The sequence below is a fragment of the Paramormyrops kingsleyae genome, chromosome 17 (assembly GCF_048594095.1).
Source record: "Paramormyrops kingsleyae isolate MSU_618 chromosome 17, PKINGS_0.4, whole genome shotgun sequence".
In the NCBI taxonomy this organism is placed as follows: domain Eukaryota; kingdom Metazoa; phylum Chordata; class Actinopteri; order Osteoglossiformes; family Mormyridae; genus Paramormyrops; species Paramormyrops kingsleyae.
This window is the reverse complement of record NC_132813.1, coordinates 17132434-17151681: the sequence shown is the minus strand read 5'-3', so window position 1 is coordinate 17151681 and position 19248 is coordinate 17132434. Positions and strand designations below refer to the sequence as shown.

Genomic DNA, 19248 nt, shown 5'->3' with positions numbered 1-19248 from the left:
ATTAGTACCACAGGTAGTATCAGAGAAGTTGAATCAAGCGAGTCACATTCCATCGCCGGACCCAGCCCAGTCTCCTGTTATCACTCACAGACACCGCGCACCCTTCCTTGTGTGACCAAAACTTCCAAAGCCGTCCAAAAGCGGAACACATCAGCACTTCCCCTCACGTGCTTCTTAAGCTGGTTTTGGTTCTGGATGGCGTTTCAGGTATTCACTGCAAGAATGTACTGCTGACGACCGTGCAATTAGAAAATACCACTGTGATGTATACGGGTGTATTTATAAAACACAAAGACAATTTAAAGTTTCAAATGTGGCTGAGTTAGTCTTTAAATCACAAAGGACTCTATTTGTCGTTCAGATCACCAGGATATTGTGTCACCTGATGTGCTGGACAAAAAAAAGTTTGACCCTTTGCTTTGAGTCATGATCTATGATCAGTTCGACAGATGACTGACGCAGGGCCGGGTCTAGACCATTTCAGCTGGGAGAGGTGGGGGGCATTTACCTTCTAGCTGCTTGCTCTTCCTTAAGAGTTAAGAGTTTTGTTTTGCTTGTTCCCAGTGGAGAAAAAAGTTTATCCCACATACAATTATTTCAGACCCAAGTAACCTATGCGTTTAGGGGGGCGGGGGAGGCATGCTTGTTGGGATGGCAGCAGTGCCCCCCCTACAGAACCACCACTACACTGACGCCCAGAGCGCTTACACCCATCCACCGCTTCCTGAGGCCACACCTTCCAGGGTGCAAAGGCTATGTCTTTGGGTGTGTGGATGGTAGCATCAGACAGAGGCAGATCGTGAACTTTGCTCGATAAGAATGGTGGGTCCCGAACTGTGGCTGTAATTAGGCACAGTGGGCCACAGAGGGCGGACTTTGGCCATTGGCTGATAAGAGGCATGATCCCCCTTCCGCATGTGACACCCCCCCCCCCCCCCCCACACACACACACACACACACACACACACACACTCAGGCTGAGCTGGAAACCTCTGAGCTGGGGGGGGGGGGCAGGGCAGAAGGGTATTAACAAGGACCTGTAGGAAGGTGAAGAATTTGCTGGCGAGGTGAGTGGCTTTTCTTGTTTCTGCTTGGTTAAGGGAAGGGCTCGTGGTGGGGCGGGGGGGGGAGCCAGGCTGGTCTGCCCTCTGGAATGCCCTGACGCATGGAGCAGAGCTGGGTGGGGCTACACGACGTGGACACAGGCGCCCTCTCTGCGCCGCACTGAGGACACACCGTCTTCGTGAGTCTTACGTTGCTGTTCTAGCTCTGGGGTCTGCGCAGGTGTGTGTGGGGGGGGTCGTATCAAGTAGGGGGTAGAGGGGAGGGGCTGGTGAGCTGAGCCTCAGCGGGGCTGCGGAGGGGGACATGGACAGCTCATCTGAGGGGCTGCGACTTTGACTCCTGCAGGGATTCTGTGCTGCTACAATTGGGTTCTGGAGTAATGGGAGCCACTTCCGGCTGAGCGGGTTCTAGAGTGCGTTACCATGGTGATGGCGGCCCTCTTCAGAGGCCGATGGTGGCAGAAGACGCAGGATCCCCCTGACAAGCGGGTCTCGGGTGCCACGCAGCTGTGCCAGGAAGAGGACGATGGGAACGAGGACCCCGGTTCTGCCGACGAGGGATCCGGTAGAGGACCCATTCGCAGAAACTCTAGGTTCTACCGTTCCATGAGGAAGAAGAGAATTTCCCAGGAGACTGGCACTTCCGAGCAGCCAACTGAAAGTGAGAACACCTCCCATGCCCCCACCAGCCAGTCTGTCTGTCTGTCTGTCTGTCTGTCTATCGTCTCAGTGAACTGCAGGTGGGAAGCTTCAGTGTTTTGTCCGGTTCCTGTAGGGATCTGAGGTTCACGTAGTTCATGAGAGCCGCAGCAGTGTGCTACGGCTTGGATCCTCTTGTGAATAGCTGTGCTTAGTGCTGCTTGTGAGTATAGCAGGATATTTAATAATCCTGAGGAAAAAGGGCAGGCATGGAATATGGAGAGAGGGTCTGAATAGTATGCAGGTGATACGGGTGTTTATATATATTTATACTGTATACTGTATATATGTAAATAGACACCGTGGAGGTATGTTAATGCAGACACAGTGTGAGCTGTGCTGCGCTGGTAGGGGAACACCCTTTCTCTTAATCAGCTGCAAAAGAGAAAGCCTCGATCCACAGCCGCGTTGGGTTTGTCTCTGTGTCACACAGGTAGCAGAACTGGAATGACGGCCAATGGCTCGGGAACCCGAGAAACTGGACGCTCTGGTCGCTGTACTTCCTGTGACACATTTTCATACACATTCCGCCACGCCGCCGTTTGTCCCAGACATGGGGAGACGCGGCTTCTGTTTCTTTCAGACCAATGATTCCTGCAGCTTCTCTGCCGTTAGGGCTGTTTTTCATGTGCTACTTAAGGATTTTGCAGCTTTGTTTTTTCTTGTTTTTTTAATTGCAGTGAATATAGAAGTTTGAAAGCAATTTTTTAAAGTGAAAAGCAAGAACCGATGCACAGGTGAAAATGAGCAAAGCTGTTCTGTGTGGGTGCTTTTTCCCAGAAGTGTTAAGTTTGGGGTCAGAAAGTACGAATCCAGACCAAGATTTTGTTCCAACCAACCAGTTGAGTATAAATATCACATTCACAGAGTACTCAACTGGTTGGTTGGAACAAAATCTTGATCTAGATTTTTACTTTCTGACCCTGAACCTTCCACCTGTGCTTCTTCACGAGGCTGGAAGACCGGGTCCATGCTGGGGCCTGAGCGGTGTGTGCGTGTGCAGACGTCTACATGATTCATTGTTTCTGAATGAATCGCCGTCATTGTGCCGAGGGACACGAAAGACGCCACGCGTTCATTGATAGGACAATGCGCCCTCCCAGCTGGGAGCACAATGGCCAGCTGGCCACCCTCTGCTCAGCGTGTCCAAGCAGAAACTGAAGCATGTGACCCACGTGAGTGTTTACATTCCGTGTGGCTGGACCAGTTCTGGCTGACAATGGCGGGCGGTCCCAGTCAAACAGGAACACGGTTTATCGCTAGCATGAGAACCCGTGCCATCAAAGGGCAGTTCTACTGGCAGCTGGGTGTTTACAGATCGCAGGAAAACATGAAAACGATGTGTAAGGAAGTGGTTCAATTTCACGAAACATTCCCCCCTTGATAAACTTTATCTTATCAAAGTGTTCTGTCAATCTCTGGAAATTTATTTCACCTTCTCATGTTACACCACGCTTCCGTGCTGGATGCTCAGTTACATTTCTGTGCTGAATTCTTGCCAGAAGGGATCTTCAGATCTTCCCCAAGTGCCGCTGCTCTCATATAAGAGCTCAGACATGGGAGGACAGAGCTGCACTGATTTGTTTATCTTGCTGCTCCCAGACGTACCTTATAATTCTTTGTAATAGAATGTATAAATATATATCATTACAATATAAATCAACTGCATTAATAAGGCACATGAAAAATCCAGGCATATGTTTCTGATTATAGAATGAAGGTGTGTGGCCTGATTTTGTCTCACTACTAATACTTAGAGGAAAAGAAAATATGATAGTTTGACATCACATCTCTGATGGGATTTTTTTTACTTTGGCTACAGTAATTAACTGTTCACTAATTAACTATTTGGAAGGAGTTAATCCAGTCAGGGGAACACAACCTCCTCTCACCTTTTAGTTTTCCTGCTAGTATGGCTGGTATAGTCCAGCCAGCCACATTGTTGTCATATTTTAGGTAGCTGCTTTGCTGTTACAGTTTAGCTGGCTACATTGCTGGTAGCCAGCTAGCTAGCTGAGTTACTGGTATAGTTTATCTCATTGGATTGTCAGCGAGGCAGTGTTTTATGTGTCTGCACACATTGTAAAACAAGATCGGACTTTGTGCTGACTTTTGGCGACACTTTCATTTTATTGTTTGTTAATGTGACTATATGACCCAGATGTAGGACGCAGAAATGTCGCGTATCTGAAAACGCTGCCGTGTTATTTGCTGGATCAGTGCAAATTAAGAGCTTTGTATGACAGTGCTGTCATGCACCTGGTGCGGTGTGTTGCCAGTGGTCCTGCAGTGAAAGGCAGTGCCGGGGGCTGGGTTCAGGCGGGCATTTCCCCGTCCCCCCGGGCACTGTTCTGGATGGGGAGGGGGGGGGGGCGCATTTTGATGTGTGCGAATGAGCCTGCTGCAGAGGATCGGAATACTGCCCTGTCTTCTCCACACTCAGGGTGCCACCGGTGATGCCCCCCTAGGGGGCGCTGTGGTATGCGCCAGGCGCCTGGGAGAGACAGGCTGTGCCGGCTGGTCTGACTTCCATGGGTAACTGCGTGGGGAGAGTTAGCGTTTCAGGCTGCACTGGAGGCCTGTGGCAACAGATTACATTTCCCAAGGTTTCCAAGCCATCATAAAGCTGCAGCTTGCCTCTGGGGTTGTCGGGTGCATGTGGGGGGGGGGGGGGGTCCTGGGTCTCCGTATCAGCGCCCCTCCCTTTGTCGTGTTTCTGACAGATCCAGATGGCTCGACGAGACCGACTTCTGACGTGGCCTATAAAAGTCGGACCAGTAACCAATCGACCACCGGAATGCTTGACGGCCACAGGACGGCTCTCTGGGCACATCGGTGAGGTCGACTGGGGGCTCCCCAACTGGCACAGCGCATGCACACACAGAAACACACGCACACACACACACACACGCACACACACACACACACACACACACACACACATGCACGCTTATGGTGAGATCCTGGAGATTTTGTGAGCCTCAGACAGCACTGACCCACAGCTCTCACTCCTTACTAAGGTGAATTTCCAATTATTATCTATCATGACCAATTAAGGGGCAGAATCTGGGCTGAAACAGCAGCTGAATTTAGGACAAAACGGTTTCTATTTAAAGTATTTATAGACCATTAGTGAAGTAGGTCTTGAGTTTTAAATAGCTTGTTCAGCCCAAATCCCTGCCTCCAGGGGCCGCTGTTGTCACCCCGCGATTCCCCCTCATCCTGCTGTTTTTCTCTCTATCGTTTAGTCCTACCTCAGCCTCTGAATATCCGACTGTGTTGCTGAGCAACCAGGAGCCCAGAAGCCCACGTGTGTTGGAGAGTGGAGCGGCGGCGCCGGCGTCCCCCGCAGAGGCGGTGCCGAGAAGGGGGCTGCGAGGGCCGGACCTGCCCCCCCGCAACGGACAGCGCGCCGACTGTGCTGCAGGATCGCACGTCTCCAGGAGTCCGCGGCGTGACGGCATCATGGAGAGCCTCGTGGCGCCGATGGCTGACTGCTTGGTGCGGGAGCTGGGTGATGGCACCTGTCCGGGTGGCCTGGAGCCTGGGGGGGCGGCGGACCCGGACGCGGTAAAACTGAGGTAAGAGCGGGAGGGTCGCCGTGGCAGCGGGTAGTGCATGCGGGTCACCTTCAGTGTGAGTGTGACATTCCCGGTTCACACTTTTGATCGATCTGACACATGCACAGAAATGCCAAGTTCTTTCCTCCATCTCCTGTATAAGGAAAATTTAAGAAAAGATCCTGCTTTTCGGTCAGACATGGGAGCCGGTGCTGCCATTTTCCGCCCGTGGGCTGAAACGGATTATAAATCTTGTTCTTCAATGCTGTTTTGATCAAGGGCACGTTCACATTTTCCTGGGAAAAAATCACAAAGAGGGCTTGATAAAAGGGAGGGATTTGTCATGACAGGTGGGGCAGCATAGCTGTGTGCCGACAGAGGGTCTGTCTAAGTGAGGTGAGGCTCCTGGGCTCCAGGACTTCACACACGCAGGGTTCTGTACAAGAAGTGGATGCTCGTTAATTAGTAAGAACTTGAAGTCATCACTGCGCACTGGGTGGATGTGCTCATGGCGGGGGGGCGCGTTTGCATTGTGGAAGAATCTCCAGTGAGGAATTTGAAGGGAAAACATGAGGGTGAATGTCCACAGGATTTCTCAGTGATGCTGGAGCCCAGCCGAGCATCAGTCCACTATAACGCGAGTCTCTCTCTCTCCCCCCCACCTCATCATCACAGACTGGTGAAAAATGACGAGCCCCCGGACAAGTGGGATGGCCCCAGGTCTCCCATCTGCCACAGCATCAAGATCATCAAGAACATCCGTGAGTCCACTCGTCTACCCCCCCCCCCCCCCATGCGACCAACCAGTCCAGGCCATATTTGATGTTGCGTCTGCAGCTCGCCATGCAGCTCCTGCGATGACAGGAATGCACAAGAGACTGCACAATTACGATTAATCATCCTCACAAAAAAGCTATTTCGATTCGCTGCCCCCTGTTGTTCAGAAACTGTTTTCTGCCTCCCGTTAGGAACTTTAGGCCTGGGGGGGTGTGGAGGGGGTTGTGTAGATCAGACGTGTTTGGGAGACGCATGGGCTAGCGTTATGTAACCGCCAGCGCTTCATGCCCACCTCCGTACGTGCGCAAATAGCATTTAAGGTCATTATGTAACAGGTTCTCAGTGTCTCTGTTGTATCTCGCATTTAAAGAAGACATTCCCACACAGCAGTGCTGTGCGTCCGGGGAGCACTTACACCAGCACCCCACGCCAGGGAAAAAGTTTACTCGGTTATGAAATCATCGCAATCACTTATTTTGCAAAAAAAAAAAAAAAAACGTACAATAGCGTGACAGCTCCAAATGTCAGTGCTTCTCAGAATCGCGTGGAAGTCGGCCAGATGGCAAAATTCACAATTTCATAACTTCTTGTTTGATGTGCTGCGTTACCCTGCCCCCCCGCCTGCTGCGGTGCTGAAGCTGCGGTCTCTGTCAGCGCTGAGCATGAGCTGAATGCTTCCCCATTAGAGACCTCCGCTCTCTGCCCCACAGCCTTCCTGTACCAGGAGTACAGGGACACATCAGAGCAGCAGGAGATCGAGCAGCGGAGGCAGCTGGATACCCTACAGCTGGGAGGCGAGGCAGTGGGCGGAGCCGGATCTGTGGGTGTGGCCCCGCCCACCTTGCAGCTTCAGCTGAGGAATGATTCGCAGTCCCTCAGCCTGTGGCAGAACCTGGACGTGGTCCGGCAGAGTGGCCTCCTGTCAACCCTGCCACAGAAGGAGATCATTATGCAGGAGGTGAGAGGGGAAGAGCTTGGCCGATGGGGGTGTGGCACGTAGCTCGGGTGGGGGGGGGGCTAAGGATCAGCAGCAGTGTTTACCACCGCTCAAATCACACATGTGCATGGGGCCCCCAAAATTTGGAGAGCCCCCTCTGGCCACAAGCAGTCACTACACTAGGGGGGTGAGGGGGGCTGAAATAAACCCACCCTGCTAGGGATAATATAGTGTTATCAACAGATGGCCCACCTGGTCCTACAGGTGAGATTGTGGTGTGGTAGCTTCAGGGATGGAGAAGGCACTGGGGTGTTTTTACAGAGGAGCATAGGGCTGCATTGGGAAAGGATGCCCCTCTTCCTCATACGTGATGTGGCCTGTCCTGTGTCACTTTCTTCTGAAGGCCATGTTTGAGCTGGTGACCTCAGAGGCATCGTATTATAAGAGCCTTGAGCTACTGGAGACCCACTTCCTTAAGAACCCGGTGCTGGTCAACACTCTCGGCCAAACGGACATGCATTTCCTCTTCTCCAACATCGAGGAGGTCATGAAGGCCAGCGAGAGGTAACCCCCAACACAGGATTCAAAGTATTTGTGTTAATAAGTTGTGTGGTATTTATCTCCCATTTCCACCTCATTTCTTCTCTGATGCCTGAACTACTTACTGGGTGATGAATTTGGATTTGTGTTTGAGACAGAGTGATGAGCTTTCACGTTGTGTTTGCTTACTTGCCTGTTTAAGGTCACCTGTCCCCCACTGATGTGGACTTTGCTGTGCAGGTTTCTGATGGACCTGGAAAACCGAGTGGAGCAGTCCATCCAGATCTCGGACGTGTGCGACATCGTTTACGAGCACGCCGTGCAGCACTTCCACGTCTTCATCAACTACGTGATCAACCAGGGCTACCAGGAGAAACACTACCGACGAATATTGTGGGTACAGCGAGGGTTAGCGGAGTAGTGCTGCAAGACAGCAAGTAGGAAAGAGAGAAAGAGAGAGAAATTATTTCGTACATTAGCGAGTCTGCTGTTACGGTAGGGTTAGCCTTTGTAGAACCTGGATTAGATAAGCCAATCGTAGCAGCACTCACTGACAAAACACTGCTAACACATAATGCTAACACAATACTACTAATACACAACACTTTGTAATGATTTGACGCTGGCCGAGCGCCAGCTGACTCACGGCTTTGTGTCATGCTTTTTGTGCGCTCCATCCTCATATGGGTGTGGCTCTTAACGCGGACCCCATTCTCACTGCCTCATGCCTAGCATAGCGCATGCTGCCGTTCCCACACGCTTGGAATGATTAAGCGAAAATCTATTAAAAACACGGTCTCCATGGCGATGGAGTTAGGAAAATGAGAGCGGATGGGGAGCAGTCACTCGGTGTTTTCTTATCTGCGGCAGCGGAGGAGTGACGTGAGCGCATGTCCGCCGTGAAGCGTAGCTTTACACCTTGGAGTGGGTGTAGCAATGCAAGCGCGCACAAGGCTCACAGTTTGACGTTTGAGTGACGAGGACACTCAAGAAGCCAGAAGCTTCCTTTTCATGATTGCCGCTCAAGTGTGTGACTGCAGCTGTATGCAGGTTTACAGACAGGCAATTTTACTTTCACCATAACTTTTGGACGGCTTAAATGTGATACCTGCCCTTGTTGCTTTAATCTATCACTGCACAGCAAGGAATTAGAACATGTGGTGCTAACTCACCTGATTGTATAAACTGGTAACACTTTAACTTGCCAGATAAAAGGATCAGATACTAGATATCAGTATACAGACTCAGGAAAGTGCCCTCTATTGGTCAAATTCATGAATTGCATTTGCATTGGAACAGAAAGCTGATTTCCTCTTCAGACCTGTGATGGGAGGAGGCGAGATCTATGGTGCTCTCGGTCAAGCAGCTGTGTGCTTTGTCCCAGACAGGGAAACGCACCTTTCCGGGAGACAATGGCCAAGCTGGAGAACCAGCCCAAAGTCCGGGGCCTGTCCTTCACTTCCTTCCTCATCCTCCCCTTTCAGAGGATCACGCGACTCAAGCTGCTGGTTCAGGTTAGTTGGGACACCCGATGCATGAGCTGTAGAGGCAGCCTACTGTTGTGCCTCCAAACATGTCCTGAATGAAAACCGCAGCTGATTGGCCAAGAGCAAGATAACGGGCAGACGGGGGTCCCACTCAACAAATCACATTTCCCGATTGCCTTGTTTCTTGACACAGAACATCCTGAAAAAGGCTGAGGAGAATTCAGAGAGAGAGTCCAACACTGTCAAGGCCCATGAGGAGTTGGAGAGGGTGCGTTTTAAACCTTACCTTAGATCACGGGTGGAGCCCTGCACATTTTTGGGTTTCCCCTCGTTTAACACACCAGATTCAACTACTTGTGCTAATTACCACACAGCTCTTGAGCTGAATCATTTGTGGTGGAACGGGGAAAGAACTAAGCTACACAGGACTCCGGCCCCCCCAGGCCTGCAGTTTCACACCCCTGCCTTAGATGCCCAAATGCCAGGGGAGGTGTGCTGGTGTCTGCATCACGTGCCTGTGCCTCTTACAGATAGTGAAGGAGTGCAATGAGGGCGTGAGGAAGATGAGCAGGACGGAGGAGCTCATCAGCATCGAGAAGATGCTGGAGTTCAAATGCAAGGTAGTGTTGCTGATGAAGCTGGCCGAGCTGGGCAGGAGGAGGGCTGGGATGGGCCAGGAGGGCTGGGATGGGCCACGTATGACACATCGGCTTCTCAGGGGCTGACAGCCAAACAGGTTCCTGTGAAAATGCATCATGGTAACTGGTCCTGGATGTGCCTTAGCGGCAGGTAGCATGATGCATACCGAATACTTGCGGAGTTTTCTCAGCGTAGGACTATTGATTTATTACCTGAACAATATTGTTTGCCCAGTGTGTGCTCTCTCTGCACTTTGCACTTTGCTATTGTGTTGCTATCTGTGTACTTCCTGTACTTTGCTGCTATGTGAAAAAATTCCCCCCTGGGTATCATCTTACATAAGTACTAAAAAAAAGGCATCAAATGACTGCCTCACCATTTCCATGAAGCTGACCCTGCCTCCCCCCCCCCCCCCATGCCCGTGTCCCCCCAGTCGGTGCCAGTGATCTCGCACTCCCGCTGGCTGCTGAAGAAGGGCGAGCTCCAGCAGATGAACGGACCCAAGAACACCAGGACCATGCGCAGCCGCAAGCTGTACCAGCCCCTCTACCTCTTCCTCTTCAACAATCTGCTGCTCATTACCAAGAAAAGCTCAAAGTGAGTCTATCGCCACCATCAGGTGTGGCAGAATACTTACAGGTTACGGTGAACTTTGAGGTAGCAGTGACACTATAACTAAGGTCAATTGCAAGGACATTGATCCTGTTTATTCTAATAATTATCGCTGCATAAAATCATTTTTGAATAAAAAAAAATTGAGAACAGAAATGAAACTAAATTAATGTGATCCATTTGGACTTATTTTGGGTTAGTGGGGAAAAGTATCAGGTTTTGGACTCCTGTACTCGGGCCATGTTGAGGACGGAGGACATGGAGGACCAGGGCCAGATGCTGGCCAACGTCTTCACCCTCAGCCTTCTGGAGAACCAGGAAGATCGGCAGGTCACCTACTTGCTCAAGACCTCCAGCGTGTGAGCTTCTAACCCCGAATCGACACTGTGCTGCAGGTTTGTCATGCTTTTCTCCACCGTCTGATACTCTGCTTTGGTGCTGCGATGCACTGCTGCCCCCTGCAGGAGTGAAAAGCTGCGATGGATCTGCTCCCTCACCCCCAACCGGCGCACGCGTTTCCTCTCCACCAGCGCCCACCAGCCAGGTGAGTCTCGCTACAACGTTGAGTATATTAGGAGATACGGTGAATGATCCATCAGCAGAGGCGGATGGTGCTTTTTACAGTATGTAGTGTCCTATTCAATGCCAACACCATAACCCATTAGGCAACACAGGTGGCCACCTAGGGTGTCATTTACTGAGGGGGCTCTGATTTAGCAAGCCGGCTAAGTCGCCAATGTGGATTTGTGACCCACTGGAGCATTAGCGGCTGGAGGGGGGGGGCAGATGTATAAACATATTGGATTTGTGAGCACGGCCCATAACCCATCTCCAAGGTACGCCCCCCGCCTTCTGCATGTCAGATGAGGGTGGAGAGCGTGCACCCCCTCCCCCCAGTTCAGACAGCCGCCGGCATGTCGGATTAGTGTGGAGAGCTCTGTAGTGTCCCGTTTCTCTGCACAGTAATTAGCGCCGATTCCAGAGCAGCGTCGCATTCCTCTGGGGATTACAGTGGCCTGCGTTGCCTGTGGGGAAAATTAGTGGATGGGGACACAGGGGAAATCAGGCTTTTTTGTGCTTGTGGCTCTGCCTTGCATCTGCTGCTGGGCTGCCAGTCAAAGGATGGTGATGCCATTTACATACACCCCCCAATACGGACCCCCTGTCCTCCGTCCCACCTTCTGCTGCAGCTGTTGACTGTGGGACTGTGATCTCACTGCTGTATCACTCCCTTTACTGTTTTCAACACCCAGAGCTGTGCTGCCATCATGAAAAACAGCCTCGTTAAGCTCTAGGTCCGGCTGGCTGTGCTGTAGGATGATACCCTTCTTGTGGCTAAGTAGGTAGCAAGTTAAGTTTGGGTTCGAGTCCCACCCGAGTCGTGGGATTAGGCGTGCGGTATGTTGCTCAGCTGGTTAGGATGCCGGGACTGTCAGTGGATGGTCAGTGGTTTAAATCACGGGGTTGACTGCGGATTCACCGCTGGGCCCTTAAGCTGGCCCCTTAACCCCAAATTGCTCCAGGGACACATTGACTGCCTCCTCAATTCTATGTCACTTTGGATTAAAGCATCTGTTAAATAAACAGAATGCTAAAAATGTAAATGTGAGCAGCAGGCTCTCTTTCTGCCCGGCGGGGAGATGTGTACCGTGATAATGATGATAACCATGGACTGTTTCTCAGACTCACCCCAAGTGCAGTGCATACAGTCCTATTCATCACAAGAACCCGATGAACTTTCCATCGAGATGGCTGACGTTCTCAACATCCTGGAGAGGACTGACGACGGTGAGTGGAATTCACCTTCCCGGACTGAATGCAGCCTCATCGTAGTTTGATTCTACACCACAGAGGCATTTTTTCTATATGCATTTTGTACGCCTGTAGAATTTAAAACCTAAATTAATGACCTTGATCACTCCAGGCTGGATAATGGGTGAGAGGCTTCACGATGGCGAGAAGGGTTGGTTCCCCATCCGGGTGGTGGAGGAGATCAAGAACCAGGAGCTGCGGGCGCAGAACCTGCGTGAGTGCCAGAGGATACAGCAGGCCAAGGGGGGCGCCGTTGGCCGTTCGCTGGCCGGTTCCCGGGCCAGAGGTCCGCAGAAAGTTGTCAGCCCCGATTGGCTACGACCCCACCAATCAATACAGGACTAGAGAGTTGGTATGGCATGTCCCTCCCACTTCCCTGTTATTTTGTGTTAAGCCGTTACCTTTGAGGGCGTCTAGGGGTCAAAAACGTCATGACCTTTCCTGAAAGGAACCACCTTCCTGCTGCTGATCATTCCGTCTGCGCACCTCAACGTTAGCATTTGCATTAGCATACATTACATGCTTTCTTTAATCCTTGGAGCGGCGTAGTCTTCCGGGACCAGGACCCAGAATGCACCTCACCGTGAACCTTTCCGTGTGAGGATGAGGAGGGAGGATCGAAGAGGTGTTTTTCCTCTTGGTGAAGAGCCAACAGCATGTCCATCTTCCTGGATTTACCGCTGCACCACAACATGCTGTAATCTTTACAAACGAAGCTTGAATTAAGCAAATACAACAATATAGAGCTATGAGATCAGCTGACAGTGTTGTTTCACTTGCTGTTATTGTTGTTCGATCTGTAACTCAATGAAGAAAGAAAATATTGCAAAATCACTGCACAAGCAACATGTCATATAATAATTCGGAGATATGGAGGGGGGGGGGCGTAGCCTGCAACCAGGAACTTCCTGCAGAACCAGTCTGACATCTTGTGCCCAAAGAATTTCGATGGAATCTGCCAGAACTTTGAAGTTGTTTGAGAGAAGAGAGTGTGGGCAGGTTGGCCTCCCCATCTATGTGTGTATGTATGTGCACAGCACACATGTGTGCATGTATGTGTAAATTTGCTTTGTGTGTGGAGATAAGTGAGGAAATTGTCATATCATTTTGTAAGATTTAATTTATTGTTAATAAAAAATAATTCAGAAACACAAGACAATACCTTTTCTGGCTTTTTTCTATTCTACGGAAAACCATTAAAAGCCAAATGTGTTGCAGAGGTCAATGTGGGGGCTGGAGGGTATACAGCTGCTTATCATGTGACTCCTGAAATCATTACACTTCATTTTAAATTGTATCCACTTTGGTCATGGGTGCTCTTGCTGCAGAATCAATGACTTGCTTTCAGGAAAGGAGACGCATGTAACTTCACATATTTCTGTGTCCCGTGAGAAACGCACACATGACTCGCTGCCCACAGAACCACACTGTGTACTCAAACACCTGCACTAAAAAAAACTACCGTATTAACGTAAAACTAAGTATTTATTTACAGATCTATACAGCACTAGATTGACTACAGAAATCAGTTTACATTTTACCTACTGGATCAACAGTATCAGCCAAGCATAAAAATCTATACTTTCATGTCAAAAATCTCCCCCCTAAACTGAAGCAAAATCACAGTAATTGTGTTTGGCTCAAACTGACTCCCATTATGTACAACAGTATCATCCACGCAGTGACCTTAAACCTGTTGGGGGGGGGTTACTTTGAATACACTCCCCGCATAGTGTAATTTCTCTTTCTTGGGGTTATGAGGGTATCAATTTGGTTGGCATTAGCTTTTTGCTACAGTGAGAACAAGGTGCTTGGGGTAAATTATGTTACCTCAAAACACCCCCATGTGGCCATAATATGTAAAGGCAGGCAACACTCAATATTTCTCTTCAAAAAAAAAAATTTAACTGGAAGAGGACAGCAAAGCTGCAAACATAAACAAATAATGTATTTTAAGGTATCCAAAAATTCTGCTCAAATGGGATGGAAAAGAGTATCTCAATATACACATGGCAAGTACATGACATTGCAAAGACATTAGGTGGCGCTGTGGATCTCCACCCCAGAGTACACCACCTAGTACTCTCATGTCACCCATCCCCAGTCATATGGCGGAGCAGAGGTGGGGCTTAATGGACCCCGGTTGGCAGCACCGGGGAGATGGAGGGGGTTACGGCAGGGAGGAGGCGGCCGTGGCAGCTCTAGGCAGCGGTGAACTTCTTCAGCGTGATGACGATGAGGGCGATGAGCACAGAGGCTCCCAGGATCACAGCGATGACGATGGCAGTGATGGCACCAGGGCTGAGGATGCCTAGAGAGGGACACACACACATCATTACTACAGCACCATGTTGCCATGCCTCTGGAGTTCACTCCGTATTTATATGTGCTGTTCCTGTAGCTGGCTTTTACCATGTGTGTTTGCTGTTGTTTAGTAATGCTGATATGAGCCAAGTTTGTACAATTATGCAATGACAATAGAAAATTCTGATTCTAAGGCTTGTTGTAGCCATTTTGCTTACAGCACCACGACATCAACATCAACGCACGAAACCTCCATCTTCTGAGTAAAATTTCTCCATGTTCCACCTGCTTCTCCATGTCCATCCTGGGTACGAGTCGTGTCCTCATAGTCGAATGTGAAGGTGGTTTCCGGGTGTTTATGTAAGGGACCTTTGGTGGTGATGTCATGCGCCCCACCGCCGGATGATATCTCGGGGTCATCTTGTGGTACCGTGGGGGCAGCATTGGCCCCGGTCTCTGCAGAAACAGTTTCATTCCTCAAGCCATCAGACTCCTGAACTCATAACAGCCCCTCCCCTACACACCTCTCCCCCACACTCCGTGTCTCTCCATCCATGCACATGTCACTTTTCAAAGAACTTGCACTGTGTCTTGCACGGTCTACTGTCTTGCACTATGTCTTGTGGTGATGTACACTGTGTGTTTTGCTGCTAAATTGTGGTACTTGCACTCTGCTCCTATTTATATATTTATATATACATCTTTTTATATATATTTTATTACACACTCTGCCAGGCTGATGTCGAGCAAAATAAATGCAACGCAATTTCGTTCTGTTGTGCACTAACCCGTGTATCTCTGAATGACAATAAAGTAACTATTCTATTCTATTCTATTCTAAACATGATGTGCAGATTTTTTTTTTTTATCTTGAGTAAAAACCATGATAAAAAAGGCAACTATGAGATTTTTTCAGAAAGCCAGTCTAAGGCCTGCAGAGAAGGTCTGCACCACTGATACCAGCAATGGTCAGATATGCTCCATCAAGCTTTTGAGTCAGGGCCTTTGATGTTCTGCCACTGTCTTCTTCAAAACCCACATCCACAGCCAAAGGGCTTCTGGTGAAAGCGATTCTTTGTGTTGATAATGGGGCATTTGGGAGCATGGGGCATTTGTGCTGTTTTCAGGTCACCTCTGCCCCAGGCCTCTCGCATCTCCTGCTCACATTCCACAGGCCCGGGCAGCCTGACACTGTCCAATGTTTCACACATATGTGGCAGCCTACCCCCCCCCCCAGACACACACTCCCCGGGTTTGGAAGACTAGCCATTTGAAGCGCTTATTGTATCTATGCAGTGTCCTTGATGACCGTTGATGGGATTACACATGGGATTCCTGTTCCTGTTCTCAAAGTCCCAGTGTAGCTCCTACTTCACTAACATCAGGAGGGACAAACATCTCTCTCTGTCTGCCAGGGCGATAGGGGGGCCCTTCGATTTTTGGATCACAGGCTTCATGAAAAGGAGACTTCTTCCCGCATTTAGCCTGGCCGCCTCACTGTCAGGTAGCAGTATTTTTAGAGTGTAGTGATTCGCTGTCTGATTACTGGCCACAGAGCAGCTCCGCCCTGTCGGCGCTGGAACATGCTATAGGTACAGCGTCCTGGGAGGGTGCCAGCCCTCCCCATCAATGGGGTCTTTTCGGCTGGGCACAAAAGCTGCTTGTGCGGCCTGGGCATAGAGAGTTCCTAAAAACCGGGAGTGGGCGAATACTCCACGATGGTGCAGGATGTTAAACAAACTTATTTACCAAAAAGCTGTGGAAAAAGTTCTTCTTGTGAAAAAAATATTTTAAAAGGAGGGAAAAGGGGAAACGTAGAAGAGAGACACGCAAATAAGGGAAAAGTGCCCCCCCATCTCGCTGGCACAGAGAAACGGTTTGTGTCTATATTCATCTTTCCAGGCAGCGTTTGAAAGTGGCTTCTACCTCCCACTCGCTTTAGCACTTCTGCTGCAATGTGGAACGTCTCGAAAACCATGCCTATGGCACAGCAGAAGCTCGTCAGGCTAAAGCTCCCCACGATCTGGGGGCTTAAGTTCATCCCGCCAGCTTCACATGGCCTCGCTGATGACGAGGGACAATCGACACGTCGAGAACGCAGTGTTCTTTGGCGGTAGGCAGAGCCTGTGAAATGTCTGGCCGCTGAGCTTCTCGTATAGTGAGGATTCTGGGAGAAACAGGGAGGCTGAGCGCGACACTGCATTCCCGAACGAAACACACGACGCATCAATCAGTTTGCATGTTTAATGTGCTTCCCCAGAAGGAATACTGCTGGTGACCATACTGTTAATACACTGCCAGAAGTCCAGATATCCTTGTTTTTATCATTTTACGGCAAGAACAGCAAACAATGCTGTGGAACAGTGGCGGAGATTTCAGGTCCAGAGACGACAAATCCAGACCAAGTTTTTGTTTCAACTAACCAGTTGAGTATAAAGAGTCACAGTCACAGAGTACTCAACTGGTTGGTTGAAACGAAATCTTGGTCTGGATTTGTACTCTTTGGACCTGAAATACCCACCTCTGCAGACAGTGAATAAAGTTTCTCAGGCATCCATTCTGGTAAGAGGGTCAACCAACATGATCTCAGGTCACCAAGATAGATGGCTGTCAATGGCATATATCTAACAATTAGACAGAGGTTCCCACACAAGAGCAGCAGTATCCTTTCCCCAGACCAGACACCCAGTGTCCTAGTCTCACCTGTCCAAACAACACTGTTTGGCTTTCGATACAGAAAGTCTTAGCTGCAAGAGCAGCCCAGCCAGCAGACTGTCCACAAAGCTTCTGCTCGTAATCAGTATAAGCTGTTTCCATCCTGTACGAAGAAGAACTGGGATCCTGCAGGGAATCTGGTCAGAAAACATACGACTACACTGAAGTAAAACCCTATTCATCTCATGTCGTAGCACTTTGGCCCTTGGCATCAGTCATGAGATATACCTTGGATATTTTGCTGATAGCATATCACTGAATAGCTTCTGTATTATTTGTTGGGGAGGAGAATGATCAGAACCTCGACATCATGTTCTAATGTGGAGGAGATACTGAGGTAAAGGTCACCCCCCCCCCCCCATTTTGGATTTATCATGATAAACACAGTAGAATCTAGTCCCAAAATAAAACCCTACCAGGTCCAGGGTCTACAAGGCTTTACTGCCGTAAATATTTGTGTTGCATCACAGTCCAGATGTGGGGTTGGAAGGGGTCACACATCCAAGCCACTGACATCCTGACATCACTCCGAGAATCACACCCTTGTAAGAACACCTCCTTCCTGTGAGAAAGTTCGAGATATTTCAGAGATAATTCTGTCTGCTTACTAAGTAGCGTTGTTACTACATGGCTGATAGATTCTCCTAGGCAGAGTGGGTGTAATATTTACCCAGGAGAATGAACAGGCAGGACTAAAGTCAGCTTCCATGACTCATTCTGTCCATAGGATTCGGTCCCTGGATCACAAATGCATTCTTTATTCCACCACCCAGTATAAAGTTACTAGGTAAGCAGCTTTCCCATTTACTGAATATGTCCTCCCAGTATGGTCCCAGTGAGGCTTGCAAAACCAGCTTTTAAGGTCACCAACAGTGTTCTGCAAATGACCCTGTTAAGTCTGTAGCATTCCTTGAACTGGGATTCTCAGAGAAAGTGCTGTGAAAATACACAGTATGTTGTCCTCCCTAGTCCGTGTCGTCATTTCTCAAGGTACAGACCCCCGGACAAACCCCAGCTTTGTCCAGTCCTTGACTCTCACCCATCTCCCTAGCCAAGCCTTTGCAAAATGGTGTGATGGATGTGAAGAGTCACTTGAAGCTAAGGAAAAGAACTCCAGCTTGCTTCAAGCCACTGAGCCTTTCAAGTCCAATCATTCATTAAACTAAAATAAGAATGAGCCAATGGTGGGACTGAAGCTTCAAGCACTGGGCATCAAACTCACCAGAGTGCAACAAAAAAAAACAAGGCAGTACAGACCAACTGAACACCTCAGGGGAAGCGCAGCAAATACAAAAACACAAACCTCAGTATTTACTGTACAGAGAGCCAATTTTGATAGAAAACTTTATTCCTTACTAATATTCCCATATAAGACAGACATTTCAACATCATGGAGATGTATACAAAACCTTTCATTCTGTTCTCATTTACTTAGAGGGTAACCTAAGGTAAGTTCTCTGGCAAGGACGCAGAGAGCATGCATGCACACACACTAACACACATCGGCAAGTCAGGCGTAAACACTGCGGATCCATACCTGAGCGGGCAGTGGCCAGGCAAAGGCTCAGGACGGTCAGCCAGAGGAGTGTGGAGATGCAGCCTGCAGCCATGCTTCCTGTGCGACTTCTGCGAGGGTCCTCTGCTGCTCCCGAGGCATGGCTTAAAGAAGGCTGCCCAGCGACATGCCCTCAAAGTAAACCGAAAAAAAGGTGGGGGGAAGGGAGGGCAGTGGGGGCACCTCTGTACAATAAGGACCTTGTCAGCTCAGCACCTCGCACCCAGAGACACACGCAGTGGTGCTTTCGTTCATTCCTGGGCGAGTCAGACCATCCAGCCAAACTTCTCACCATGTCCCCACCCAGCAAAGCGGATGCTGAGAGAGGAAAGCGCTCAGTGCCTTTGGCAGGGACGCGCACCAGCTCGGTTCAGGACGCTGGGCAGACACCCACCCCCAACCGTGCCCCATCTTCTCACTCTTACTAAACAAGTGGAAATAACGGAATTATCTGGAATGCCAAGCACAGTACATGAATATTACACACAGACAAGCAGCTGGTTGCTACTTAAAAAAGGTCTTTAAGGGCATTGTCATCTTCCACACC

At 49.6% G+C, this 19248-nt stretch overlaps 2 protein-coding genes across 2 annotated transcripts; one reads left to right on the top strand and one right to left on the bottom strand.

Moving 5' to 3' along the window:
- The first annotated feature begins 1326 nt into the window (after window positions 1–1326).
- ngef (neuronal guanine nucleotide exchange factor) lies at window positions 1327–13286 on the top strand. Its single transcript, XM_023845447.2, has 15 exons — window positions 1327–1725; window positions 4487–4598; window positions 5012–5344; window positions 5999–6084; window positions 6811–7058; window positions 7441–7601; window positions 7818–7970; window positions 8962–9091; window positions 9258–9332; window positions 9595–9684; window positions 10137–10300; window positions 10516–10674; window positions 10780–10859; window positions 11999–12103; window positions 12240–13286. Exons 1-15 carry the CDS (start codon window positions 1488–1490, stop codon window positions 12470–12472), a joined length of 2367 nt encoding a protein of 788 aa, XP_023701215.1. The 5' UTR covers window positions 1327–1487; the 3' UTR covers window positions 12473–13286.
- Window positions 13287–13593: 307 nt separating this feature from the next.
- LOC111861120 (uncharacterized) lies at window positions 13594–19127 on the bottom strand. The gene is made up of 3 exons (XM_023845453.2): window positions 18684–19127; window positions 14717–14887; window positions 13594–14438 (listed from the first exon to the last, which is right to left on the bottom strand). Exons 1-3 carry the CDS (start codon window positions 18754–18756, stop codon window positions 14329–14331), a joined length of 354 nt encoding a protein of 117 aa, XP_023701221.1. The 5' UTR covers window positions 18757–19127; the 3' UTR covers window positions 13594–14328.
- Between the last annotated feature and the right edge of the window lie 121 nt (window positions 19128–19248).